Raw genomic sequence first — 25,487 nt, 5'->3', positions numbered from 1 at the left:
TTCAGAAAAGACAAAAACAACGGCTTTTGTTTTTGTGTTTTCTGAATTTGTAAGTTGTTTGTCTTTTGTTTTTGTGGTTTCTGTAGTTGTAATTATGTATGTATGTATGTATGTATATATATATATATATATATATATATATATATATATATATATATATATATATATATATATATATATATATATATCTATATATATATAGATATATATATATATATATATATATATATATATATATATATATATAGATATATATATATATATCTATATATATATATACTGTATATATATGTGTGTCTGTGTGTATATATGAGTGTGTTTGTGTGTATATATATGTGTATATTAGGTCAGGAAAAAACACAAGAGGCTATATCATCCCTACAAGCTTGTTTCGCAGATTTAAAATCCCCTAACGAGCAGGGAAACCTACGAAACAGGCTTGTAGGGATGATATAGCCTCTTGTGTTTTTTCCTGACCTAACATATTATTGAGCACTGTATAACGGATAAACCACAGAAACCTCGACTGTGTGTGTGTGTGTGTATATATATGTGTGTGTATATATACTGTATATATATATATATGCGCAGTCTTAAATTTTTTAAAATGTTTTGAGGCCATCTCAATGCTTACTCGCTGTGCGTATACGTCACATTTAAGCAACCAAAAGGATATTTTGTAACCTGTGACCTGTTTTGAAAAGGTTTGAAGCGGTTTATATTACGAATCGTGTTGAATCAAAAAAACGAATCAATGCCAACAATTGGCATTGGATGGAATCGTGAGGTGGCTTAAGAGTCCCACCTCTATAAAATGTTATATTATGATTACACGAGTGCTTAATTTGGTTTCAAAATACTGCTGACAATAATATCGTTTATCAGCAATAATTTGTCCAGCAAAATTTGTTATCGGCCCAGCCCTACAGTATGGTGCTTCTTGGACATAGGCATGGACACATGCAGCTCATTTGCAATAAAGCTCCAGGCACACAATGGAGTTTCCCCAGTAAGGCTTATTAAAAGCACTTTTTATTTCTAGCATCAAGGCTAGATTTTGGACAACACACTTCTAAAACACTATTGTTGGACCTTTGAGACTACTTAATATGAGACCTTTAATACTGCTTTTATGAACAAATATGTGTATATTTGTACATATTTATTCAGCAGCTACTGGGTTATATTATTACAATGTCTTCTATTCAAGTGTTGTAATGCAGTTGTTCTGGACATGTTCTCCTCAGGCATTGGCACGGGAGCCGGCTCGTGCATCTTCGGTTTCCTGACGAGAAGCACACCCCCAGAAGATCGCTCTACCGTGTTTGCGGCTGTCATGGTGTGTCGACAAGTGGGCCTTCTAATTGGTGAGCTGATGTTGCACAGTATGGACGCAAATATTGTAAGCTTTAATTCATTAGAAAAGAATAATCACGGTTCAGTGTTTCCCAGTATATTCTCGTCGTCCTTCATTCAGGGTGGTGTTTAAGAAATATTCAAAATAATAGTAAGAGCAAACTTCATTGTAATACTGTTTAGGGCTGGTGTATTTAATTACTAAAACCTGAGGTCAAACGCATAATGACGTCAATATTACAAATGGTTATTCATCATGTTGCGATAGTTTGATGTTAAGGTTCTACAAAATGTACATTCACAATGAACAAGCGAAACACTCCAGTTTAGGCGTGCAGGATTAGATAATACAGTGGTACCTCGGCTGGTTCTGTGACGCAGCATGACCTTGAAAAAACCTGTATTGCAAAACAGCGTACCCCATTGAAATGAATTGAAACCAATTAAATCGGTGCTTGGATCCCCAACACCTTATAATTTTAACATATAACATACCTTCTAATAACAAAAACAAACTTTTAATGGAGAAAAAAGTGTATGTACTAGAGATGTCCGATAATATCAGACTGCCGATATTATCGGTCGATAAATGCTTTAAAATGTAATATTGGAAATTATCGGTATCGGTTTCAAAATTATCAGTATCGGTTTCAAAAAGTAAAATCCATGACTTTTTAAAACACCACTGCGTACACGGATGTAGGGAGAAGTACAGAGCGCCAATAAACCTTAAAGGCACTTCCTTTGCGTGCCGGCCCAGTCACGTAATATCTACGGCTTTTCACACACACAAGTGAATGCACGCATACTTGGTCAACAGCCATACAGGTCACACTGAGGGTAGCCGTATAAACAACTTTAACACTGTTACAAATATGTGCCACACTGTGAACCCACACCAAACAAGAATGACAAACACATTTCGGGAGAACATCCGCACCGTAACACAACATAAACACAACAGAAGAAATACCCAAAACCCCTTGCAGCACTAACTCTTCCGGGACAATACAATATGCACCCCCCAGTACCCGCCCACCTCAACCTCCTCATGCTCTCTCAGGGAGAGCATGTTCCAAATTCCAGGCTGCTGTTTTGAGGGTTTAGGGTTAGGCATAATAATGTGTTAATTCCACGACTGTATATATCGGTATCGGTTGATATCGGAATTGGTAATCAAGAGTTGGACAATATCGGATATCGGATATCGGCACAAAAACGAATATCGGACATCTCTAGTATACTCCCATTAGCTGCATTGTTAGCCATTTCATACTGGCTGTATTTTACGAATTACAATGCATAAAAATAGAAAAGTATGTGTTCTTGTCTTACATTGGGATTGTGAATGATAGGCAAAATACCCCCCAAAAATTGCATTTCCCCTTTATTACGCCAATTACCTCACAGACGTTTCAATAATGAAACATTTTATAATGCTGTTATAGATTCAATAAAATGTATTTGATAATTTGTATTGATCGGTTACTGTGTAGTGATGACTTAACACATTTTACATGTACCTTTTGATGTAGGTCCAGCATTTAACATCTTCCTGCGACTGTGTGATTTCCAGTTGGGTCCTTTTGTGGTCAATACCTTCACTGCACCAGGGGTAAGGAATGGAATAAAATCAATTTCCATAAGTGCCTTAATAGTCATATGATTGCTGTTTAAGTGTCTGGATACTAATACCTGAATCTGATAAGTCATGACTTGAGGACCATTTTTGTGAATCACCATAAATGAATTATCCTCATTGAAATTATAAGGGATTAGAACTGGGGTTAACAACATTCTAATCATCATTGCTCATCTGATTAAAAACATTATTCAATTAACCCATCTGCAGGTCAGAATGTCCCTGGAACGTCTCATGCTCTAAATGTGTGCCCTCAGGAACTCAGTACACAGTTTAAAAGTATTCGATTTGAGATATAGCCATACACTTATGGGCCACTACATAAGGCACACCTGCACAGTCTCGTGAAATTCAACACATAGATCGTGTCAAAAATTGCTAAAGATTGACATTTTACAAAATGTTCGATGTACTGTGTACTGTGATGTACTGTGTGGACTTTATATTGTCCTTTTGTCAACTACAGCTATTCATGTGTTTTCTGTGGATTCTTCTTCAACTGGCTGTGATCTTCATGTACTGGGATCTTCCACCTCTGGAAAGGGGGAAAGACACGTTTAAAGCCGAGCACAGCGTCCTTGAGAATGAACAAGAGATTGAGGGAGATGAGGGCGAGGGTGATGAAGAAGGAAAGCCGCTAATGCGCTCCCAGGAGCTGTTGGGTTCCTACGGCTCAGTGGTCGCCGAAGACTCGCACAGGGATGGCACTACTGTGACTTCCGATCCAACCCTGAATCATATTTCCTCATCTCCCGAGCCAGCAGATTTACAGGAATCCTCGAGTCCCTTCAAGAATATCAGCCTCTCTCGCGGTACGTGTTTTTTTTCTGGTTTTAGTGTCCAAGCACTTTGAGTAGGTAATAACAGATTGATTAGAAGTAGCTACTCAATAGAAATTGCAGGCAAATGCTTAAAAAAACGAACTGAAATGCTAATAGTCAGCACGCTAGCCCGATAACGTCAGGTAACAAAAAAATACTACTCAGGTCTCTACATGCAAAATTAACTACGAAAGCTGTCAGGTTAACATGTCAACAATTGCCATGCATTAAGTACTAAAATATACTGCATGACTCGGACGTTCATATAGTACCTGTAAAAATAGCTAACATATTAATGTTGACATGCTGACATACTAACATTAGCCTGTGTCAAGTACCAAAATATATGACTCTGAGGCGAATACCTGCAAAGATGAGAAGGGTAAAACTACTGTAAGTTGCGCACTCTCTAAGTCAGGCCTGGGCAATTATTTTGACTAGGGGGGCCACCTTTAGAGCAAAAAATGTGTCTGGGGGCCGGTATATCTATTTTTAGGAACACTAATTCAAAACCTCACAATAATGTCTGATTGAATGCTAAAAACGTTATGACAGACCGCCTTAAAAAACGTAATGGAATTTTAATTTTTTCTATGAACAATAAAACACTGAATATTGACAAAATATGAACGTCACACCCCCTTTCGATCGACACATTTTACAATCAAGTGAAACGCAACAAAAATGCAACAAACGGTGAAATATGAACGCTAAGGGTACAAAATAAACCCACTTACAATCTGATACATCTGATATATCACTAAGCTTTAGAACTTTGTTGTGAAAATCTCCTTCCGCGTCTGTGGAAACGCTTCCCGCCCACACTGCTTGGTGCCTCGTCTGAGTTGCTGTGACGTAGATTATCATAGTAACTAATTAGATTACCATAGTAACTGGTATATCATCCAAAAGCGCAGATTCCAACCATTGAAATACTTTGTATAGTTGAAGACTTACGGTCGTTAGAAAACATGACTGCACATCTAATGGCAGCTACACTTTCCATCTTGAACATCTAAAAAAATTATTTGGAAATATCCGGCGGCCCAGATTGAAAAACTTAACGGGCCTTAATTTGCCCAGGTCTGCTCTAAATCGTGGGTGTGCATCTTGTAACAATAGGAATTATTTGTGTTTGTTTTGCATGGACATATTTGAGTGACGGACTGGAAGTCATATTGAGTGTTGACAGTTACCGATGTACGTGTGTGTGTGTGTGTTATATGAATAAAAAAGACTGAGTGAGCAAGTATAATGCTCGATCGTCCAGTTTGTAGTCAAGAGACAGAACAAACTGAATCACGTTTTAGCAAAGTGTTTTATTGCCACCCAAACGTGGCACAATGTAGTGACGTTAGACTGCAACCAACCGTCAGTGGATGCTATATTGCTTCAAAGCAAATTAATGGAATATTATTTTACCTCAATGTTTCACTTATTTGAGTGGATTTATTCTGGCCTGTGGAATAATAGATCGCTAGGTGGACAGTTGATAAAACGCGGTCGTGACTTGTCGTGAGTAAAGTGCGATCACTTCAAACTGACACTGTGTGCGTGATTCTGAGGGACTTTTGAGGAAGATCTATTGTTTGTTGCAAACTTTTGTGTGGTGTTGCTTCCTTATTTGCCATTATTCCAAGCGGATTGTAATGTGTAGCAGCGGCAGCTGAACGAATGTGACAAGGTGTCATAATTACGTCGGTCAGCTGGAACAGACAATACCGATAGCAGTATCGTTAATCCAAAACCTTCAAGCTCCTCATGGACCGACCTAATTAGGAACCGGTTCCAAAAAATACCGGTACTTGGTACATTGGTTTGTGTTACCGTATTTTTCGGACTATAAGTCGCAGTTTTTTCATAGTTTGGCCGGGGGTGCGACTTATACTCAGGAGCGACTTATGTGTGAAATTATTAACACATTACCGTAAAATATCAAATAATATTATTTAGCTCATTCACGTAAGAGACTAGACGTATAAGATTTCATCGGATTTAGCGATTAGGAGTGACAGATTGTTTGGTAAACGTATAGCATGTTCTATATGTTAGTTTTTTGAATGACTTACCATAATATGTTACGTTAACATACCAGGCACGTTCTCAGTTGGTTATTTATGCGTCATATAACGTATACTTATTCAGCCTGTTGTTCACTATTCTTTATTTATTTTAAATTTCCTTTCAAATGTCTATTCTTGCTGTTGGGTTTTATCAAATAAATTTCCCCCAAAAATGCGACTTATACTCCAGTGCGATTTATGTTTTTTTCCTTCTTTATTATGTATTTTCGGCCGGTGCGACTTATACTCCGGAGCGACTTATACTCCGAAAAATACGGTACTTTGGTTGTTGAATGTATTGCTTTTCCGGCTGATTATATTCAACCCTAACCGTAAGCTTAACTTTTTTTCAGCAGTATTTTTTTTCTGTTTTCCGTGTTACATATTGTCTCTCCAGCTTCACTTCCGTTTAAGAGACGCTTCACTTCTGTTGTCGTCACCCCTGTGGGCACATCTTTAAGTGGGCGCAACTTAGAGTAGTTCTGCGTGGCTGCGGATAGATATACTTGGCAAAGATAGCTAAAGAAGCTAGCAACACACTAATGTTGGCATTATAGCAATTGAGTAACATTATCAAGGAGCATTTTAACAATGAAACTGTTTGAATCGGTTTAGAAATAGAATAGAATAGAATAGAAAGTACTTTATTGATCACTGGGGGAAATTCAGCTCCACAGTTCGCTCACAATAGACAATAAACATTTAGGTATTTTTACATGTGAATAATATAAATACTGTCTATTACAAAGCATTATTCACATGTGAATAGGGCTGCAACTAACAACTAATTTGATAATCGATTAATCTGTCGATTATTACTTCGTTTAATCGATTAATAATCGGATAAAAGAGACAAACTACATTTCTGTCCTTTCCAGTATTTTATTGGAAAAAAAACAGCATACTGGCACCATACTGGCACAGTACTTATTTTGATTATTGTTTCTCAGCTGTTTGTAAATGTTGCATTTTATAAATAAAGGTTTATAAAAAAAATAAAAATAAAATAAATAAAAAGTAGCCTCTGCGCTTGCGCATTGCATAGATCCAACGAATCGATGACTAAATTAATCGCCAACTATTTTTATAATCGATTTTAATCGATTAGTTGTTGCAGCCCTACATGTGAATAATATAAATACAGTCTATTATACATTTAAGTACAGTCAAAAAGGAACATGTGCATTATAAAGTCTGATGGCTGTCGCTATGAAGGACAATGTGTAAGGAGTAACATTTTTCAATAGAGAATAAGTGTTACGGGATTGCCTGAATAAGCGGAATGTTTTGAATGAGGCTATGGTTGGAAATTATGGGAGAAGTAGTTAAAAGAAAAAAATGGTTTAAACAGTGGTATTGGAAAAACGTGAATTGTGGGCAAAACATAATTTTTTTAAACTTTGTGATAATTTGAATGTCCAGGATGAGTGGACTGTGTACTGGTGAATGGTTTCAATCGGTGGAGAAATGTGGAAGTTTGAATAATTGTCCCGGAAAATTTGAAATTTCTGTAAATGTGGGAATTTCTGGAAAAAAATTAGCCATGAATGAGCCGAGCATTTTGAAAGTGAAATTGTTTGAATTGGATTAAACATGTGGGAGGAGAAGGCAGACGGAAATAATACTAAGACTACAAAGATTTATTTTAGTGTGTAGAAATTACGACACTTTATTTTTAATACGTTGATATTTTGTAGGCTGAGTAAGTTTCTTTTAAGGTTCATACAAAACATAGCATAGAGTGGAGGCCCAGTGGGTTACATTGTTGTCTACAAACATGCATTTTTTATTTCTTTCATATAGTCTGATATTTTTCATTTTCCATTTTTGACCACAGAGTTCCTGAGAGAGGAGGTGGTTGTGCTGCTGGCTGCTCAGTTCATCACCCTTTTTAATCAGACAGCCCTGGAGGTACAATGAATACCAGATAGTTCAACTATTTCTACCGAATGAAAAACTCTCAATCTGCACATCAGTCATTTTTAAGGCCGCTGCTTGGCTGAAATAAAATGACAGTAAGGCATTCTGTGATAATAAAAATGCAATGCACCACTTGTTCTCCAGACTATGGTGACTCCACTGACACAGAAGTTCTTCAACTACGGGGAGTTGGAGAACAGCCTCATGTACTGTCTGTGCGGCGTGGAGGTCATCGCTGGCTTCCTCTTTGTGCGCTGGCTGAGCCAGCGTTTTGCTGAGCGAGTGATTCTTGCTGTCGGCCTCATTATTTGCAACATTTCCTGTGTCTGGTGCCTCATCTTCCTGGCTAAGCCGCTAGGTAAGTCTGTATTGTGGCCCATTGTGGCTTATGCACCAAAATCTAAATCTCAATTAAGGGGCGGCATGGCCTAGTGGGTAGAGCAGCCGTGCCAGCAACTTGAGGGTTGCAGGTTTGCCAAATATATAAAGAGTCCTTTGAATTAGAGATGAAAAAAATAACTTGAGGTGTTTTGTTGCTATTCTCCACAATTAAGTCACTGTAAATCTAAGCACACTAGGGAAAGTACATTATATATACCGTAATTTACGGACTATAAGCCGCTACTTTTTCCCCTCGTTCTGGTCCCTGCGGCTTATACAACGGTGCGGCTTATTTACGGCCTGTTCTTCTCCGACACCGACGAAGAGGATTTCGGTGGTTTTAGTACGCAGGAGGAAGACGATGACACAATGATTAAAGACTGACTTTTCATATACCGGTAGGCTGGTTATTTTGATAACGTACAGGCGAGCACTTTGTATTACTTTGCACCGTTGTATTATTTGTACTCTGCACGAATGCTGTTCGCCATGTCAAAGATGTGAAAGTTTGATGAATGATTGAAAGATTTATTGTTAATAAATGGGGCGCTTTGCGTTCCCAAACAGTCATCTCTGTCCCGACAATCCCCTCCGTGGTAGCAGCAACCCCTATATACTACGGTAATTACACATCAAAACCCTGCGGCTTATAGTCGGGTGCGTCTTATATATGGAGCAATCTGTATTTTCCCCTAAATTTAGCTGGTGCGGCTTATAGTCAGGTGCGGCTTATAGTCCGGAAATTACGGTACACATGAAGTGCACATACATGTCAATCAATCAATCAATCAATCAATCAATCAATCAATCAATCAATCAATCAATCAATCAATGTTTATTTATATAGCCCTAATTCACAAGTGTCTCAAAGGGCTGCACAAGCCACAACGACATCCTCAGTTTAGATCCCACATAAGGGCAAGGAAAAACTCACAACCCAGTGGGATGTCAATGTGAATGACTATGAGAAACCTTGGAGAGGACCGCAGATGTGGGGGACCCCTCCCTCCCTCTAGGGGAGACCGGATGCAATGGACGTCGAGTGGGTCTAGCATAATATTGTGAAAGTCCAGTCCATAGTGGATCTAACATAATAGTGAGAGTCCAGTCCATAGTGGGGCCAGCAGGAGACCATCCCGAGCGGAGACGGGTCAGCAGCGCAGAGATGTCCCCAACCGAGGCTCAGGCGAGCGGTCCACCCCGGGTCCCAACTCTGGACAGCCAGCACTTCATCCATGGCCTCCGGACCTGTGCCCCCCCTTCCACAAGGGAGAGGGGGGCAGAAAAGAAAAGAAATGGCAGATCAACTGGTCTAAAAAGGGGGGTCTATTTAAAGGCTAGAGTATACAAATGAGTTTTAAGATGGGACTTAAATGCTTCTACTGAGGTAGCATCTCTAACTGTTACCGGGAGGGCATTCCATAGTATTGGAGCCCAAATAGAAAACGCTCTATAGCCCGCAGACTTTTTTTGGGCTCTGGGAATCACTAATAAGCCGGAGTTCTTTGAACGCAGATTTCTTTCTGGGACATATGGTACAATACAATCTGCAAGATAGGATGGAGCTCGACCGTGTAGTATTTTATACGGAAGTAGTAGGGATCGAGTTAAGTTAGTTTGGAATAAACTAAAAAATGCACTACAGTTCTCCAGGATGAAGGTTGAGTTTTAATGCCCCTAGCTTACAAACGTACAATAGATAGGCTTATTGACCGGCTAACCAAAATTCGCATGGCCTATCGCAGGGTACATACCATATATAGGCAAACAATCATTCAGAGTCACATTCATATCTATGTACATTGTACTGTCTCCAATAAACCTAACATGAATATTTTTGGAATATGGTAGGTAACTGTAGTAGCCGGAGAAAACCCACACACGCACAGGGACAACATGCACGGTCAAACGGAGGCTCAAAGACGCACGCAGCATAAAGTTAGACGTCATTGTCGGTAGTAATGTCAAAAGAATTAGGGTAGTTTGCATAGGCTTGAACAGGAAACGCATGAAATGACTTGAAATACCTTTTCTCTTCAACTTTTTCTCCTTTTGCCTTTTTCAGAATCTTAAAGGAACATTTTTATGACAATTGAGATGTTTTTGAAACTTATTATGGCCAATAGTGTGTAAATAATAGACTATGTACAGTATATTCATTCATACAATATATTACTAAAATGTGTTTATATATTTAAAAAAACAACTTATTTTTAAGGTGTGTTGGCATTTATGTTGCAGTGGCGTTGCGCAACGGCCATTTACATGTATGGGAAACCTTGTATGATTTATCTAAAGCAATGATTCTCAAACTGTAGTACGTGGGTTCCATCTAGTGGTACACCAAAGAAGTCTGTAAATATGTACTGTATATGGAGCACCGTGGATGGTGTTGCATTGTGTGTTATGTTCCAGTGGCCAAAAATATTAAATAGACCTGATAAATAAAACATCTGCTTTGTTTTTAATGATTATTTAGGCCTACTTCGCTACTGTATTTTAATGTTGGTCATTATGGTGGTACTTGGAGAGAGCCAAGTGTTTTCTGAAGTGGTACTTTGTAGAAAAAGTTAGAGAACCCCTGTTTTAAAGCATTTACACTGTAATATATCCCGAGCAGCTACTGTACATAGTTTATTTATATAACCTTTAATCACACGTACATCAAGGGGGTTCACAAACCACAATGACATTTCCTGACCTGAAATACACACTTACATTAGTAGAACTCCTCCTTAAAATTTCTCATTCATATAAGTTTACTGGGTTGTATCTTTGTGTAGGTGGTTTCTCCTGGCGGCTGACGGAGTTTATCATCGGCGTATTCCTGCAGGTCCTGGGTCTGCCATTCGTAGCGGTTGCCCAGGTTTCCCTCTTTTCCAAAATTACTTCTGAGAAAACGCAAGGTGAGTAACAAAAAGAGAGTAACATTTTTTTCAACATGTGAAATGAGAGAAGCAAATTCAGCACACATTTTGACCCAACACTGCTGTCCAGTCACGCATTTTTTTTTGCCTTTCGTCAGTTTAAATCTTGAGTTAAATCTGTGAAACCTGGATTATTTTTCTGTGTCGAAGCTCCGGCGTACAGTACACCAGCTCGCTCCTGCCCCTACAATTACCCTTGACCTCCCAAACTATCTCACAAAAGTATATATCTTGTTCAGACCACATCCGCAAAAGGCTTCTTTGATTTCAGATGAACATTTGCAATGACTGTTGTAACGAGTGATGTCACGATACCAAATTTTCACTTCCAATATGATACAGATATTGAAGCCTTGAGTATTGGCAGATAACAATATTAAACCGATACGAGATCCGCACGAACCATACTTATTTACCGTATTTATTAATGATCAACATCTTAAAACTTCTGTCTGTTAGTATTATCGTTTTAAATTCAAATTTTCTAAAAACCGTGATCGATAACAGCACTTTGATAAATTCATAGACTGAATGGCGCCAGCTCTCTCGCTGAAATGCTAACATGAAAAGAAGAGACATTAGCGTTTTTCCCTATTAAGGAACGACATACCCCAATCTAAAGGTTTATAAACACATTGCTGTCTGATTCAATTGTGCACATTCAACCTACAAGCTGTGCTCTCTTAGCACAGAGTGATCGTTCTATACTCCAAGGAATAGGAGACGGAATAATAAATAATAATACATTTTATTTTTGTACTTTTCACTTAAAAAAACTAAAGTGCTACAGTACAAACCAATAAAATCTTAGCCATTAAAACAGATAAAATACGAAGACTAAAACACTATCAGTCAAGCAAAGGAAACACAAAACATTCAAAATAGTGGGTTTTCTAACACTGTGTGTATTTTTTGTTATTAAAAAAATATTAGCTTGGTCAAAAGATTTCAGTGTGTGTATGAGTATCTTTTGAGCACTATCAACAATACCGCGATAATGATAACCGGGATATTACATTTTTATAACAGTACATCCATATTTTGTAGTGTTGAGTGTTAGGAAAGGCTTGATCTCGTGAAATTACCCAGAGAACAATGGTAGGTATGAAAAACTCCAACTTTATGACAGATTTATGCTATTGAAGTGGAGTAGTAGTTTTTTGTGGCACCGAGGGGTCACAATAATTTATTACATTACAGTCATTAAAGGCCTACTGAAATTAATTTTTTTTATTTAAACGGGGATAGCAGATCCATTCTATGTGTCATACTTGATCATTTTGCGATATTGGCATATTTTTGCTGAAAGGATTTAGTAGAGAACATCGACGATAAAGTTCGCAACTTTTGGTCGCTGATAAAAAAAGCCTTGCCTGTACCGGAAGTAGCGTGACGTCGCAGTTCGAAAGGCTCCTCACATTTCCCCATTGTTTACACCAGCAGCGAGAGCGATTCGGACCGAGAAAGCGACGATTACCCCATTAATTTGAGCCAGGATGAAAGATTTGTGGATGAGGTACGTGAGAGTGAAGGACTAGAGTGCAGTGCAGGACGTATCTTTTTTCGCTCTGACCGTAACTTAGGTACAAGGGCTCATTGGATTCCACACTCTCTCCTTTTTCTATTGTGGATCACGAATTTGTATTTTAAACCACCTCGGATACTATATCCTCTTGAAAATGAGAGTCGAGAACGCGAAATGGACATTCACAGTGACTTTTATCTCCACGACAATACATCGGTGAAGCACTTTAGCTACGGAGCTAACATGATAGCATCATGCTTAAATGCAGATAGAAACAAAATAAATAAGCCCCTGACTGGAAGGATAGACAGCAGATCAACAATACTACTATCAGGAGACACCGAACCAAACACCGGACATGTAACTACACGGTTAATGCTGTGCCGCCTGTCGAAGCCTAGCAATGCTGTTGCTAACGACGCCATTGAAGCTAACTTAGCTACGGGAACTCGTCAGAGCTATGATAAAAACATTATCTCTCCACCTACGCCAGCCCTCATCTGCTCATCAACACCCGTGCTCACCTGCGTTCCAGCGATCGACGGCGTGACGAAGGACTTCACCCGATCATCGATGCGGTCGGCGGCTAGCGTCGGATAGCGCGTCTGCTATCCTCAAAGTCCTCCTGGTTGTGTTGCTGCAGCCAGCCGCTAATACACCGATCCCACCTACAGCTTTCTTCTTTGCAGTCTCTATTGTTCATTAAACAAATTGCAAAAGATTCACCAACACAGATGTCCAGAATACTGTGGAATTTGGCGATGAAAACAGAACTGTTTGTATTGAGATACAATGTGTCCGAATACTTCCGTTTCAACCTTTGACATCACGCGCAATAGACGTACATAGACGTTTTCAACCGGAAGTTTCACGGGAAATTTAAAATTGCACTTTATAAGTTAACCCGGCCGTATTGGCATGTGTTGCAATGTTAAGATTTCATCATTGATATATAAACTATCAGACTGCGTGGTCGGTAGTAGTGGGTTTCAGTAGGCCTATAAACAGTAAATTAAAAGATGTGGACACATTTGTTACTGGATAATTTGTAATACAAAGTCTCTAAGGCATTATTGTATGTGTAAGTAATATGACACTATATTTGTTAGATACTTGTTTATATTGACAAATATTTTTTACGCTGCAATATTGTTCAATTAAGGTCACATATGTTTAGCTTGTGTGCTATTGTGTGCTAGCTCCTTGTCGTCTGTAACCTAATATGTTTACTTTTTGTCACTAAATTACAAGAAAAGGCCAAGCTTGTGTGTTTATTGGAGAACATTTAGATGTTAACTGGGTGCCCAGCTTTGCACAACAGCTTATATTGGACACTTTAGATGTTGTTGTTTTTTTGCAAATATCGGATGTAGACACCCCTAGTTGTCCCACGTTGATTAGTTCCAACTGCAATATCAGTCCCCTGCATTCTCTTTAATTAATTTCATTGTGTTTATTTGATAGGGACACATGTTTCATGAGCACATGTTACGTACTACAACATTTTAGCCAGGGCTAATTCTCCATGTCTGTCCCAGTTGGGCATTTATTAACAAAGCGGTATAATTAAAAACAGTAACAATTAATAACACAGTGAAGAAAACATAATACACTTAGATCAGTAATGTTCAGATGGCTGACCTCTCATTAAGACGTCCTTAAGTTTGAAAAGTCAAGTTCAAAAGGCAAGTTGTAAAAGATGCAGAGTGTTGTTTGACTCTACAGTATGGAGCGCAAGAGTTGGTTAGACACAATGTTCTCAAGCACCTTTTAAAAGTACAGGCAGGATGCTTCCAAGTTGATCGTTACATGCCTGGTCTGGTGCTCCTGACTTTAAAATAGGCATAGCTTTGAATGGACAGGTCGATTAAATGTGTGAGGGGTTTTGCGAATACATTTTTATGTTGCTATAGAAAGTCTGCATCCTTTTGAAAAATATCTTTACTGGGACTTTGATCAGTCTGATTTATAACTTGGAGCACTTCAACCTCATCAGTCTGCTGCAATGCGAAGGCCGTGTCCCATTTTCTATGAAATTCAGTGTTACATTGACTTTCTGCCATTTGGGGAGAGCAAATTGATGTTTTTGATTTTAACTGCTGCACTATCTCTACACAGAGGAAACAAAATAACTGTTCAACACTTGGCGACTTCTTTACTGTCTCTAATGTGAGCGTCATTATTTTTAAGCTCATACATTGTTGTTGTTTTGCCCAATGGTGTTATTATACTATTCATTTTTTTCCACATTGTGAGAGGGCATTGTTGAGATATAATAACCTGCTTGTAGATTTCTTAACACACTATATTGCCAAAAGTATTTGGCCACCTGCATTGACTCACATATGAACTTGAAGTGCCATCCCATTTCTAACCCATAGGATTCAATATGATGTCGGCCCACCTTTTGCAGCTATTACAACTTCAACTCTTCTGGGAAGGCTGTCCACAAGGTTGTGGAGTGTGTTTATCGGAATTTTTTACCATTATTTCGAAAGCGCATTAGTGAGGTCACACACTGATGTTGGTCGAGAAGGCCTGGCTCTCAGTCTCCGTTCTAATTCATCCCAAAGGTGTTCTATCGGGTTCAGGTCAGGACTCTGTGCAGGCCAGTCAAGTTCATCCACACCGGACTCTGTCATCCATGTCTTTATGGACCTTGCTTTGTGCACTGGTGCACAGTCATGTTGGAAGAGGAAGGGGCCCGCTCCAAACTGTTCCCACAAGGTTGGGAGCATGGACTTGTCCAAAATGTTTTGGTTTCCTAGAGCATTCAAAGTTCCTTTCACTGGAACTAAGGGGCCAAGCCCAACTCCTGAAAAACAACCCCACACCATAATTCCTCCTCCATCAAATTTCGCACTCGGCACAATGCAGTCCAAAATGTAGCGTTCTCCTGGCAACCACCAAACCCAGAGTCGTCCACCAGATTGCCAGATGAAAAAGCGCAATTCATCAGTCCAGAGAAGGCGTCTCCACTGCTCTAGAGTCCAGTGGTGAAGTGCTTTACACCAGTGGTCCCCAACCACCGGGCCGTGGCCTGGTACCGGTCCGCGGACCGATTGCTACCGGGCCGCGCAAGAAATTAAAAAAATATATATACATATTTTTTATTTATTTATTAAATCAACATAAAAAACACAATATATACATATTGTGTATGTCAATATAGATCAATACAGTCTGCAGGGATACAGTCCGTAAGCACAAATGATTGTATTTCTTTATGAAAAAAATATATAAAAAAATCCCCCCCCCCCCACCGGTCCGTGGGACAAATTTTCAAGCGTTGACCGGTCCCCAGCTACAAAAAGGTTGGGGACCACTGCTTTGCACCACTGCATCCGACGCTTTGCATTGGACTTGGTGATGTATGACTTGGATGCAGCTGTTTGGCCATGGAAACCCATTCCATGAAGCTCTCTGCGTACTGTACGTGGGCTAATTAGAAGGTCACATGAAGTTTGGAGCTCTGTAGCAACTGACTGTGCAGAAAGTGGGCGACCTCTTTGCACCAACTCCCAACTCTTGAAAAACAACCCCACACCATAATTCCTCTGCTGACCCCTCTCTGTCAGTTTACGTGGCCTACCATTTCTTGGCTGAGTTGCTGTTGTTCCCAAACTCTTCCATTTTCTTATAATAAAGCCGACCGTTGACTTTGTAATATTTAGGAGCGAGTAAATTTCACGACTGGATTTGTTGCACAGGTGGCATCCTATGACAGTTCCACGCTGGAAATCACTGAGAGCGGCCCATTCTTTCACAAATGTTTGTAGAAACAGTCTCCATGCCTAAGTGCTTGATTTTATACACCTGTGGCCGGGCCAAGTGATTAGAACACCTGATTCTGATCATTTGGATGGGTGACCAAATACTTTCGGCAATATAGTGTATTTTAGTAACTGGATTTTTTTAGGCTTTTAAACAAATTTGTATCGCTGCTTAGTTCACCTGTTAAGGGATTTTTTTCAGAGCCAAATCTATTCTCTCATTAATTTTCTAAAATCAGGGTAAAAATTTACTTCTCTTGCACTTGTGCTTTTGAAGATCCTTAGATATAGTTCCCTCCATCTTATTTATTATTCCATTACAGCAAACATGTGCATCATTTTTGTCCATGACATTGTTCCAGTCAAAGATCACCAATGTCCTTGTCCTGAAAAGCTGTATCACACTTTAAAATGGTCACTATGTTTGACCTATTCTTGTTTTACCATCGCTCGCTCGCAACAAAGTTGCATGCTAAATATGATGCCAAATTCTGACCCAAGTGGAGGTGCGGTACTCATTAAATGTATTTAAGGCTGGCATGTCTGCACCTTAAAATCCTTAGACTTAGACTTCCTTTTTATTGTCATTCAAATTTGAACTTTACAGCACAGATAAGAACGAAATTTCGTTACATAAGCTCATAGTAGTGCAGGATAAAAAAAGCAATAAGGTGCATATATATAAATAAATATATATAAATAATATATAAATATATATATAAAATAAATAAATATATATAAATAAATAAATAGATTACTGTACAGATAAATATATTGCACTTTCTCACATGCGTCCACGTTTATGGATGTACCGTAATTTCCGGACTATAAGCCGCTACTTTTTCCCCTCGTTCTGGTCCCTGCGGCTTATACAAGGGTGCGGCTTATTTACGGCCTGTTCTTCTCCGACACCGACGAAGAGGATTTCTGTGGTTTTAGTACGCAGGAGGAAGACGATGACACGATGATTAAAGACTGACTTTTCATATACCGGTAGGCTGGTTATTTTGATAACGTACAGGCGAGCACTTTGTATTACTTTGCAGCGTTGTATTATTTGTACTCTGCACAAATGCTGTTCGCCATGTCAAAGATGTGAAAGTTTGATTGAAAGATTTATTGTTAATAAATGGGACGCTTTGCGTTCCCAAACAGTCATCTCTGTCCCGACAATCCCCTCCGTGGTAGCAGGAACCCCTATATACTACGCTAATTACACATCAAAACCCTGCGGCTTATACAAGGGTGCGGCTTATATATGGAGCAATCTGTATTTTCCCCTAGATTTAGCTGGTGCGGCTTATAGTCAGGTGCGGCTTATAGTCCAGAAATTACGGTATGTTGTATTGTCTTTTTTATTCCAGCGAGTTAATCCATTTTGGGGGGAGTTGAGGGGATAATTTAATTATGATGCGTTCAAGAGTCTTACGGCCTGAGGGAAGAAGCTGTTACAGAACCTGGAGGTTCTGCTTGCATGCTTTACTAAATTGTACTTTGCATTTTTTTAGTTAGCCGAATAAAGGCAGCATCTGCAGTCTTGCAGTCCCTGTACCAGACCGACAGTTGAACTTATACTTGTATGCAGTTTCCGTATTTGTTCTCAATCCAAGATTACTTATACTATTCACATCAAAAGTCAGGGTTGCCTTACATGATAATGATATTGCAGTTTTGTTGTGTTTGCGCTGCCCACGCCTTAAGCACAGAAATACCCTAATTAGCGTTAAGCTGATGTGTTGTTGCCCTTGCAGGTTTCAGTCAGGGCGTGCGTCGCTCAGTCGGAGGTCTCGCGACCATTCTGGGCCCGCTGTGGGCTGGTGGCCTCACTGACAACATGTATATCATGATGGGGGTGATGATGGCGCTGCTGGCACTACTAACGGTGAGCAACAAACATTGTTAGGGAAGTAAAAGAAGACATTGCAATCAGCCTCTTAAGATCCCACAGAGAGGGAAATAAACACGGTACAGCCAATAGATGGAAAATAATTCAATATTATGTGATGTCGTTTATCCCTCCAGATGATGCTGGCCTTCTCCTACAAGCAGCTGGTGGAACCATCCCGAGAGGAGGAAGCAGAAAGCTGAGTCAGCTGTTAATTCAGTCGATTGTGAAGGTTAGTTGCAAACACTAGTAATTGAACAGATTTTTTTTTTTACCTCTTCAGAACAGGCACTTTTGGATTCATGTGTATTGCTATAGCAGGGGTGTCAAACGTACGGCCCGAGGGCCGGATCAGGCCCGTAAACAGGTTTTATCCGGCCCGCGGGATGAGTTTGCTAATGAAAAAAATTAACCTGAAATTTTTTGAATGAAAGAAACAGCTGTTCTAAATGTGTCCACTGGATGTCGCAATAGCAAGTCTTTGTATCTTTATAGATGATGCTACACATGTACAAAATAAACCACATGATGTTAGTACGTCAGTCAAGGAAAATGATCAAATTACATAAATAACAGTGTAATTTGATTTTGATAAAAAATGTTTATCCTGATAGATTGAAAATTAACACCAATGAGTTGACTGATGAACATTATCACATAATTTATTCAGAGAATATAAATAACGACAAATGAAGTATAAATACTATTAACCGCAACAGGTAATTGTAAAAAAAACAAAACCCAAAACATTATGATTTGTACAATTTTAGAATGTGCTTGTTCTATTTATAAACAAAGAAAACAATCTGAAGTTGTCTTTATTTTTAAGTTATCGTGCCGTGATTTTACCAGTCCGGCCCACTTGGGAGTAGATTTTTCTCCATGTGGCCCCCGATCTAAAATGAGTTTGACACCCCTGCGATAGACGGTCACAATTAAATACATCTTTAAATAATGATGTTAATTTATAATATGAATTAAATACATAAATGGTATTTAATGTGTCAATTTATTTAATTAAAAGGATATTTAATTATTTTAATTTAAAATTATGTAATCATTTTGTTAATTATTGATTTTCTTTAATGATGAAATTTATTATTTTACGATATGATAAATATATTCATGATTTATGATTTATTTATTGAAATCTTGAAATGTTTTAATAAAATTTTGAAATAAATAATTAGATATACCTTAACATAAAAAATGACAAATTTAATGACACATTTACGTGCAATTGTAATTAGTGACACGTACAGTGCCCTCCAAAAGTATTGGAACAGTGAGGCGAATTCCTTTATTTTTGTTGTAGACTGAAAACATTTGGGTTTGACATCAAAAGATGAATACGAGACAAGAGATCAACATTTCAGCTTTTATTTCCAGGTATTTACATCTGGATCCGATACACAACTTAGAAGATAGCATTATTTGTAGTGGTACACAACATTTTTAGGTGAGCAAAAGTATTGGAACTAGGGCTGGGCGATTTGGCCTTTTATTAATATCTCGATATTTTTAGACCATGTCATGATACACAATATATATCTCGATATTTTGCCTTAGCCTTGAATGAACACTTGATGCATATAATCACAGCAGTATGATGATTCTATGTGTCTACATTAAAACATTCTTGTTCATACTGCATGAATATATGCTCATTTTAAACTTTCATGCAGAGAAGGAAATCACAACTAAGTCAATTTAGCAAAACTGTATTTATTAAACAGTTATTAAGCAGTGGCACAAACATTCATGTCATTTCAAAACAGAAAGTGCAAGATTGTCAGAGACATTTTAAAACAAGCTGTGAGTGCACTTTTGTGCATGATGTCACTAAGATGACATATCAAAACAACACTAAATTAAAGTGCAGTTTTTGTACAGAACGCCACTACAATAGTTTAAAACAAATAAAGTGCACTTTTGTGCATGATGTCACACAAGATATTTAAATAACTGTCAAATAAAAATTAGCTGCATAACAGGAAATCAAATTGTGTATGTCCTTCACTATGTGGTAGGTTATCTCCGTCTGTTGTTGACTATTTTTTTCATACGGTGTTGATCTGGAAATGGAAGACGCCAGGCTCAATTGGGTCAGTGCTCGTTGCTCCGGCATTTTGTTGTTGTGGCACAGAATGGAGATGTTGACATGCAGAGTTTCAAGCACTCTTCATTCTCTAGCGGGTGACTTTTCAAATGATGCTACAAATTAGCAGTGGTGCTAAGTTGCTAACGCTTTTGCCGGATACTTGTTCAACATCTTCGCGCTTGAAGCCAAACCACCGCCAGACGATGGACCCCGTGCTGTTTTTCTTGGGAATTAATTCTTCCGTCATTTGTTACCAGATTCGCACTTTCTCTCTCTCGTATTACCTCTTCGCTAACATCACAGCTAACGTTACCCATGCTGCTACCTGTCTGCTCCGCGAGGGCGTATGACGTTGCCATACTTGCCAACCTTGAGACCTCCAATATCGGGAGGTGGGGGGTATGGGGTGGGGGGGTGGGGGGTGGGTGGTTGGGGGCGGGGGGCGTGTTTGGGGGCGTGGTTATTTACAGCTAGAATTCACCAACTCGAGTATTTCATATATATTTATATATATATATATATATATATATATATATATACATACATATATATATATATATATACATATGTATGAAATACTTGACTTTCAGTGAATTCTAGCTATATATATATATATTTATTTTATTTACATAAAATAAATACTTGAATTTCAGTGTTCCGGTGGCTATCCATTAGATGGCAGTATTGTCCTGTTTAACTTCTCCGTTCATGATGAGTATATCATTTCGGCCACCGTGTTCAATGGAGAAGTCTGTTCTACATATTTACAGGCAACATACACCTTCCCCTTCGAACTGTCCTGGATGAACTGAAATTCTTGTTTCCATTCGTTTTGGAACTTGCAAGCGTATTTCTTCATCTTGCTCGTCGACGGCGTCGCCATGTCTGTAATTTCCTCGTTCTTCTGCTTCGTCTCCTTGTTGTGTGCGCAGTTGTCCACTCTACTCTCTAAAAGCCCTAGATGTTATGACGTCATTGGGCAGGCAAGCTGTTTATATTGTGGGAAAGCGGACGTGAGAACAGGCTGTCCCCACTCAGTCTCAGGTCCGCATTGAGCTGGAGGGGGCGTGGCCTCCATCTCCGGCTGAATACCGGGAGTTTGTCGGGAGAAAATCTCTGCCGGGAGGTTGTCGGGAGAGGCGCTGAATACCGGGATTCTCCCGCTAAAAACGGGAGGGTTGGCAAGTATGGACGTTGCACGCGCGTCAGTATGTGACGTATGTAAGTAGGTGCGCTTGTTTTATCTCTCTGTGAGAAGGAGAGACAAGAAAAAATGAAGAAAAGCCTGTAGTGTAATGCCCGCAGCTAAAAGCAACTGCGTGAGAACGCACACTCGAATATCACGATATAGTAATTTTCTATATCGCACAGAGACAAACCCGCGATATATCGACTATATCGATATATCGCCCAGCCCTAATTGGAACATATAAACATAAAATAGATTAAAGTGAATAAGACTCAATATTTAGTTGCAAATATTTTGCTTTCAATAACTGCATCAAGCCTGTGACCCATTGACATCACCAAACTTTTGCATTCTTCTTTTGTGATGCCTTTCCAGGCTTTCACCGCAGCCTCTTTCAGTTAATGTTTGTTTTGGGGGGGTTACTCCCTTCAGTCAGCAGGTAAAATGCATGCTCTATTTGGGTTTCAGTCTGGAGACTGACTTGGCCAGTCTAAAACCTTCCACTTCTTGCCCCTGATGAACTCTTTTGTTGTTTTGGCATGTTATCTTGCTGCATGATGAAGGATCTCCCAATCAGTTTAGTTGCATCGTTCTTTAAATTAGCAGACAAAATGTTTCTTTAGACTTCTGAGTTCATTTTGCTGCTGCCATCATGTGTTACATCATCAATGAAGATGACGTCCCAGAAGAAGCCATGCAATCCCAAGCCGTGACATGATGTTTCACAGATGAGCTAGTATGTTTGGGATCATGAGCAGATCCTTTCTTTCTCCAAACTTTTGCCTTTCCATCACTTTGGAAGAAGTTAATATTTATCTCATCAGTCCATAAAACTTCTTTCCAGAATTTTTTAGGCTCATCTCTGTACCTTTTGGCAAATTCCAGCCTGGCCTTCCTGTTCTTCTTGCTAATGAGTGGTTTGCATCTTCTGGTGTAGCCTCTGTATTTCTGTTCATGAAGTCTTCTGCCAACAGTATATTGTGATACCTTCACTCCTGCCCTCTGGAGGTTGTTGCTGATGTCACTAACAGTTGTTCTTTATAGCTCTCACAATGTTTCTGTCATCAACTGCTGATGTTTTCCTTGGTCTACCTGTTCCATGTCTGTTGCTTAGTACACCAGTGGTTTCTTTCTTCTTCAGGACATTCCAAATGGTTGCACTGGCTATGGCCAATGTTTGTGCAATGGCTCTGATTGATTGTCCATCTTCTCTCAGATTCGCAATTGCTTATTTTTCACCCATAGACAGCTCTGTGGTTTTCATGTTGGTTCCAACTCTAAATGTAGTCTGCACAGGCAAAACCTATCCTACCCAATCTGAAACTGAGCTCAGACATTCAGTGCTATTTATTGTTTGAAAAATCAAGTCCATTGGGAGACACCTGGGCAACAAAACACACCTGTCAGTCTCATGTTCTAATACTTTTGCTCTCATGAAAAATGGATAGGTTCAGACAAAAGGTGCTATCTTCTAAGTTGTATATCAGATCCAGATGTAAATACCGTAATTTCCGGACTATAAGCCGCACCTGACTATAAGCCGCACCAGCTAAACTTAGGGGAAAATACAGATTGCTCCATATATAAGCCGCACCCGACTATAAGCCGCAGGGTTTTGATGTGTAATTACCGTAGTATATAGGGGTTGCTGCTACCACGGAGGGGATTGTCGGGACAGAGATGACTGTTTGGGAACGCAAAGCGTCCCATTTATTAACAATAAATCTTTCAATCATTCAATCAAACTTTCACATCTTTGACATGGCGAACAGCATTCGTGCAGAGTACAAATAATACAACGGTGCAAAGTAATACAAAGTGCTCGCCTGTACGTTATCAAAATAACCAGCCTACCGGTATATGAAAAGTCAGTCTTTAATCATTGTGTCATCGTCTTCCTCCTGCGTACTAAAACCACCGAAATCCTCTTCGTCGGTGTCGGAGAAGAACAGGCCGTAAATAAGCCGCACCGTTGTATAAGCCGCAGGGACCAGAACGAGGGGAAAAAGTAGCGGCTTATAGTCCGGAAATTACGGTACCTGGAAATAAAAGCTGAAATGTTGATCTCTTGTCCCATATTCATTTTTTGATGTCAACCCCAAATGGTTTCAGTCCACAACAGTGGTTCTTAACCTGGGTTTGATCGAACCCTAGGGGTTCGGTGAGTCGACCTCAGGAGGTAAAGACATCCGACTTATCGTGTAAATAAAAACTTCTCCCTATCAGCGTACTATGGATACCCCCAAACAATGTTCCCTTTAATTTTCCATCTGATTTGCAGGTTGTTTGATTGATTGATTGAAACTTTTACTAGCAGATCGCAAAGGAAGAGAATACAATTTATGAAACAGTACAGTTTACACAGTACAGTACATATTACGTACAATTGACCACTAAATGGTAACACCCGAATAAGTTTTTCAACTTGTTTAAGTCGGGGTCCACGTTATTCAATTCATGGTAATGTGTGTAAGGTGTGTCATATGTTGTGAGTTCATGCACTGTGTTGGTTTTGTTCTTTGAACAAGGTGATGTTCATGCACGGTTCATTTTGTGCACAAGTAAAAAAAACATGACTTTTTCTTGAATTTGAAAATATTTTTATTTTTATTTTTTTCCACTAAAGAAGGGTTCGGTGAATGCGCATATTAAACTGGTGGGGTTCGGTACCTCCAACAAGGTTAAGAACTACTGGTCTACAACAAAAATAAATGAATTCGCCTCGCTGTTCCAATACTTTTGGAGGACACTGTATAAGTAATTATTTAAAGATGTATTTATTTATAAAATGTGGTCCCATTTGACCCCTATATATTGCACTTGTCAACACAATTGCAAAATATATTTTTATTTAAATAAAGTGAGTTTTTCCCCCTTAGACTTTAGCAAGCAGTGCAGAATGTAAATATGCTTTTTTATCTAATCGCTCCTAAAGGCTTCTGTAATGTGTTTTCAAAGCTTTGCACACAAATGAAGATCGGAGGACTGTTTGGTGAATATGTTTATTTCCCATGGAAATATGGAATCCACCCGACATATTTGTCCAATTGTAGGATGGTAGTTATTTCCATTGTTTTTGTTAATTTATGTGCACATTAGTTACCAACAAAATACAACAAATTTTTAATGTGTGCCTCAGCACTTACAATATTTAACAGTTTGAATTAAAGATTAAAACCTCATTTGTATTTTATATACGTTGTTATTATATTTAGATTATTAAGGGTGTCTTTGCTTTAAACTAAACACAGCAAAAAAATGAGTCAGATTTTTTTTAACATGCATTATTTATATTGAACACTAGTGGGCACACTTGGACTTCTAAAGTAGACAGCAGTTGAACTTGTCTTCCATGTCAGCAAAGTAAGGTCAAATTTTTGTGGGAAACTGTTTTTGTTTTTAAATATTATATGCAGCAATTTACCAATGTGACTCTTTTGGTAGAATTTCCACAAAACCAAAAAATCTGGACAGAAATTGTATTTTTGTCTTGTTTTTTTTTACCCCAAACATTCACTGTGTCTAATAGTTGATTCCAATGCTTTTACTAATTTTGATTTGCTAACTATTTGCTCTCAATGTTCTTTTTATTGAAAATGTATTGTTATATATTATTAAAGTATGTATGTCAAACATCACTGAATTGCAGACTATAGCTCATCATTCTTTTAATTGCATTTCTCATCTATTTAAATAATTGTATTATTAATATGATGCATATGAAATTATATTGCAATATAATATTGTAACAATGTATTTAGTTTGTTTTTACTTTGCATGAAAAAATGGCATTCTTATATTTATTCACTGCTTACCCTTAATAATCTAACATAGTGATTAATTAAATATGTCTATATATTATACACAAAATGATTATATATCAGTTATTTAGAAATTCCATTAA

The 25,487-nt window shown here is 38.6% G+C and overlaps 1 protein-coding gene across 2 annotated transcripts in view; it reads left to right on the top strand.

Annotated features, from left to right (window-relative positions):
- The window catches only part of mfsd8l1 (major facilitator superfamily domain containing 8-like 1), a 31,043-nt gene extending 5,828 nt beyond the window's left edge, over positions 1-25,215 (top strand). For both annotated transcript variants that reach the window (XM_062028036.1, XM_062028035.1), the window contains 9 exons: positions 1,248-1,367; positions 2,892-2,971; positions 3,465-3,810; positions 7,720-7,793; positions 7,947-8,160; positions 10,967-11,089; positions 18,160-18,290; positions 18,431-18,525; positions 24,542-25,215. In XM_062028036.1, the coding sequence (XP_061884020.1) occupies positions 1,248-1,367; positions 2,892-2,971; positions 3,465-3,810; positions 7,720-7,793; positions 7,947-8,160; positions 10,967-11,089; positions 18,160-18,290; positions 18,431-18,496 (1,154 nt within the window). In that variant the 3' untranslated portion in view covers positions 18,497-18,525; positions 24,542-25,215. The remainder of the gene's footprint in view (positions 1-1,247; positions 1,368-2,891; positions 2,972-3,464; positions 3,811-7,719; positions 7,794-7,946; positions 8,161-10,966; positions 11,090-18,159; positions 18,291-18,430; positions 18,526-24,541) is intronic.
- Positions 25,216-25,487: the final 272 nt, after the last annotated feature.

Source organism: Entelurus aequoreus, linkage group LG19, assembly GCF_033978785.1.
Source record: "Entelurus aequoreus isolate RoL-2023_Sb linkage group LG19, RoL_Eaeq_v1.1, whole genome shotgun sequence".
Lineage (NCBI taxonomy): Eukaryota > Metazoa > Chordata > Actinopteri > Syngnathiformes > Syngnathidae > Entelurus > Entelurus aequoreus.
The sequence above is the reverse complement of the archived record's forward strand: the minus strand, read 5'-3'. Positions and strand labels throughout refer to the sequence as shown.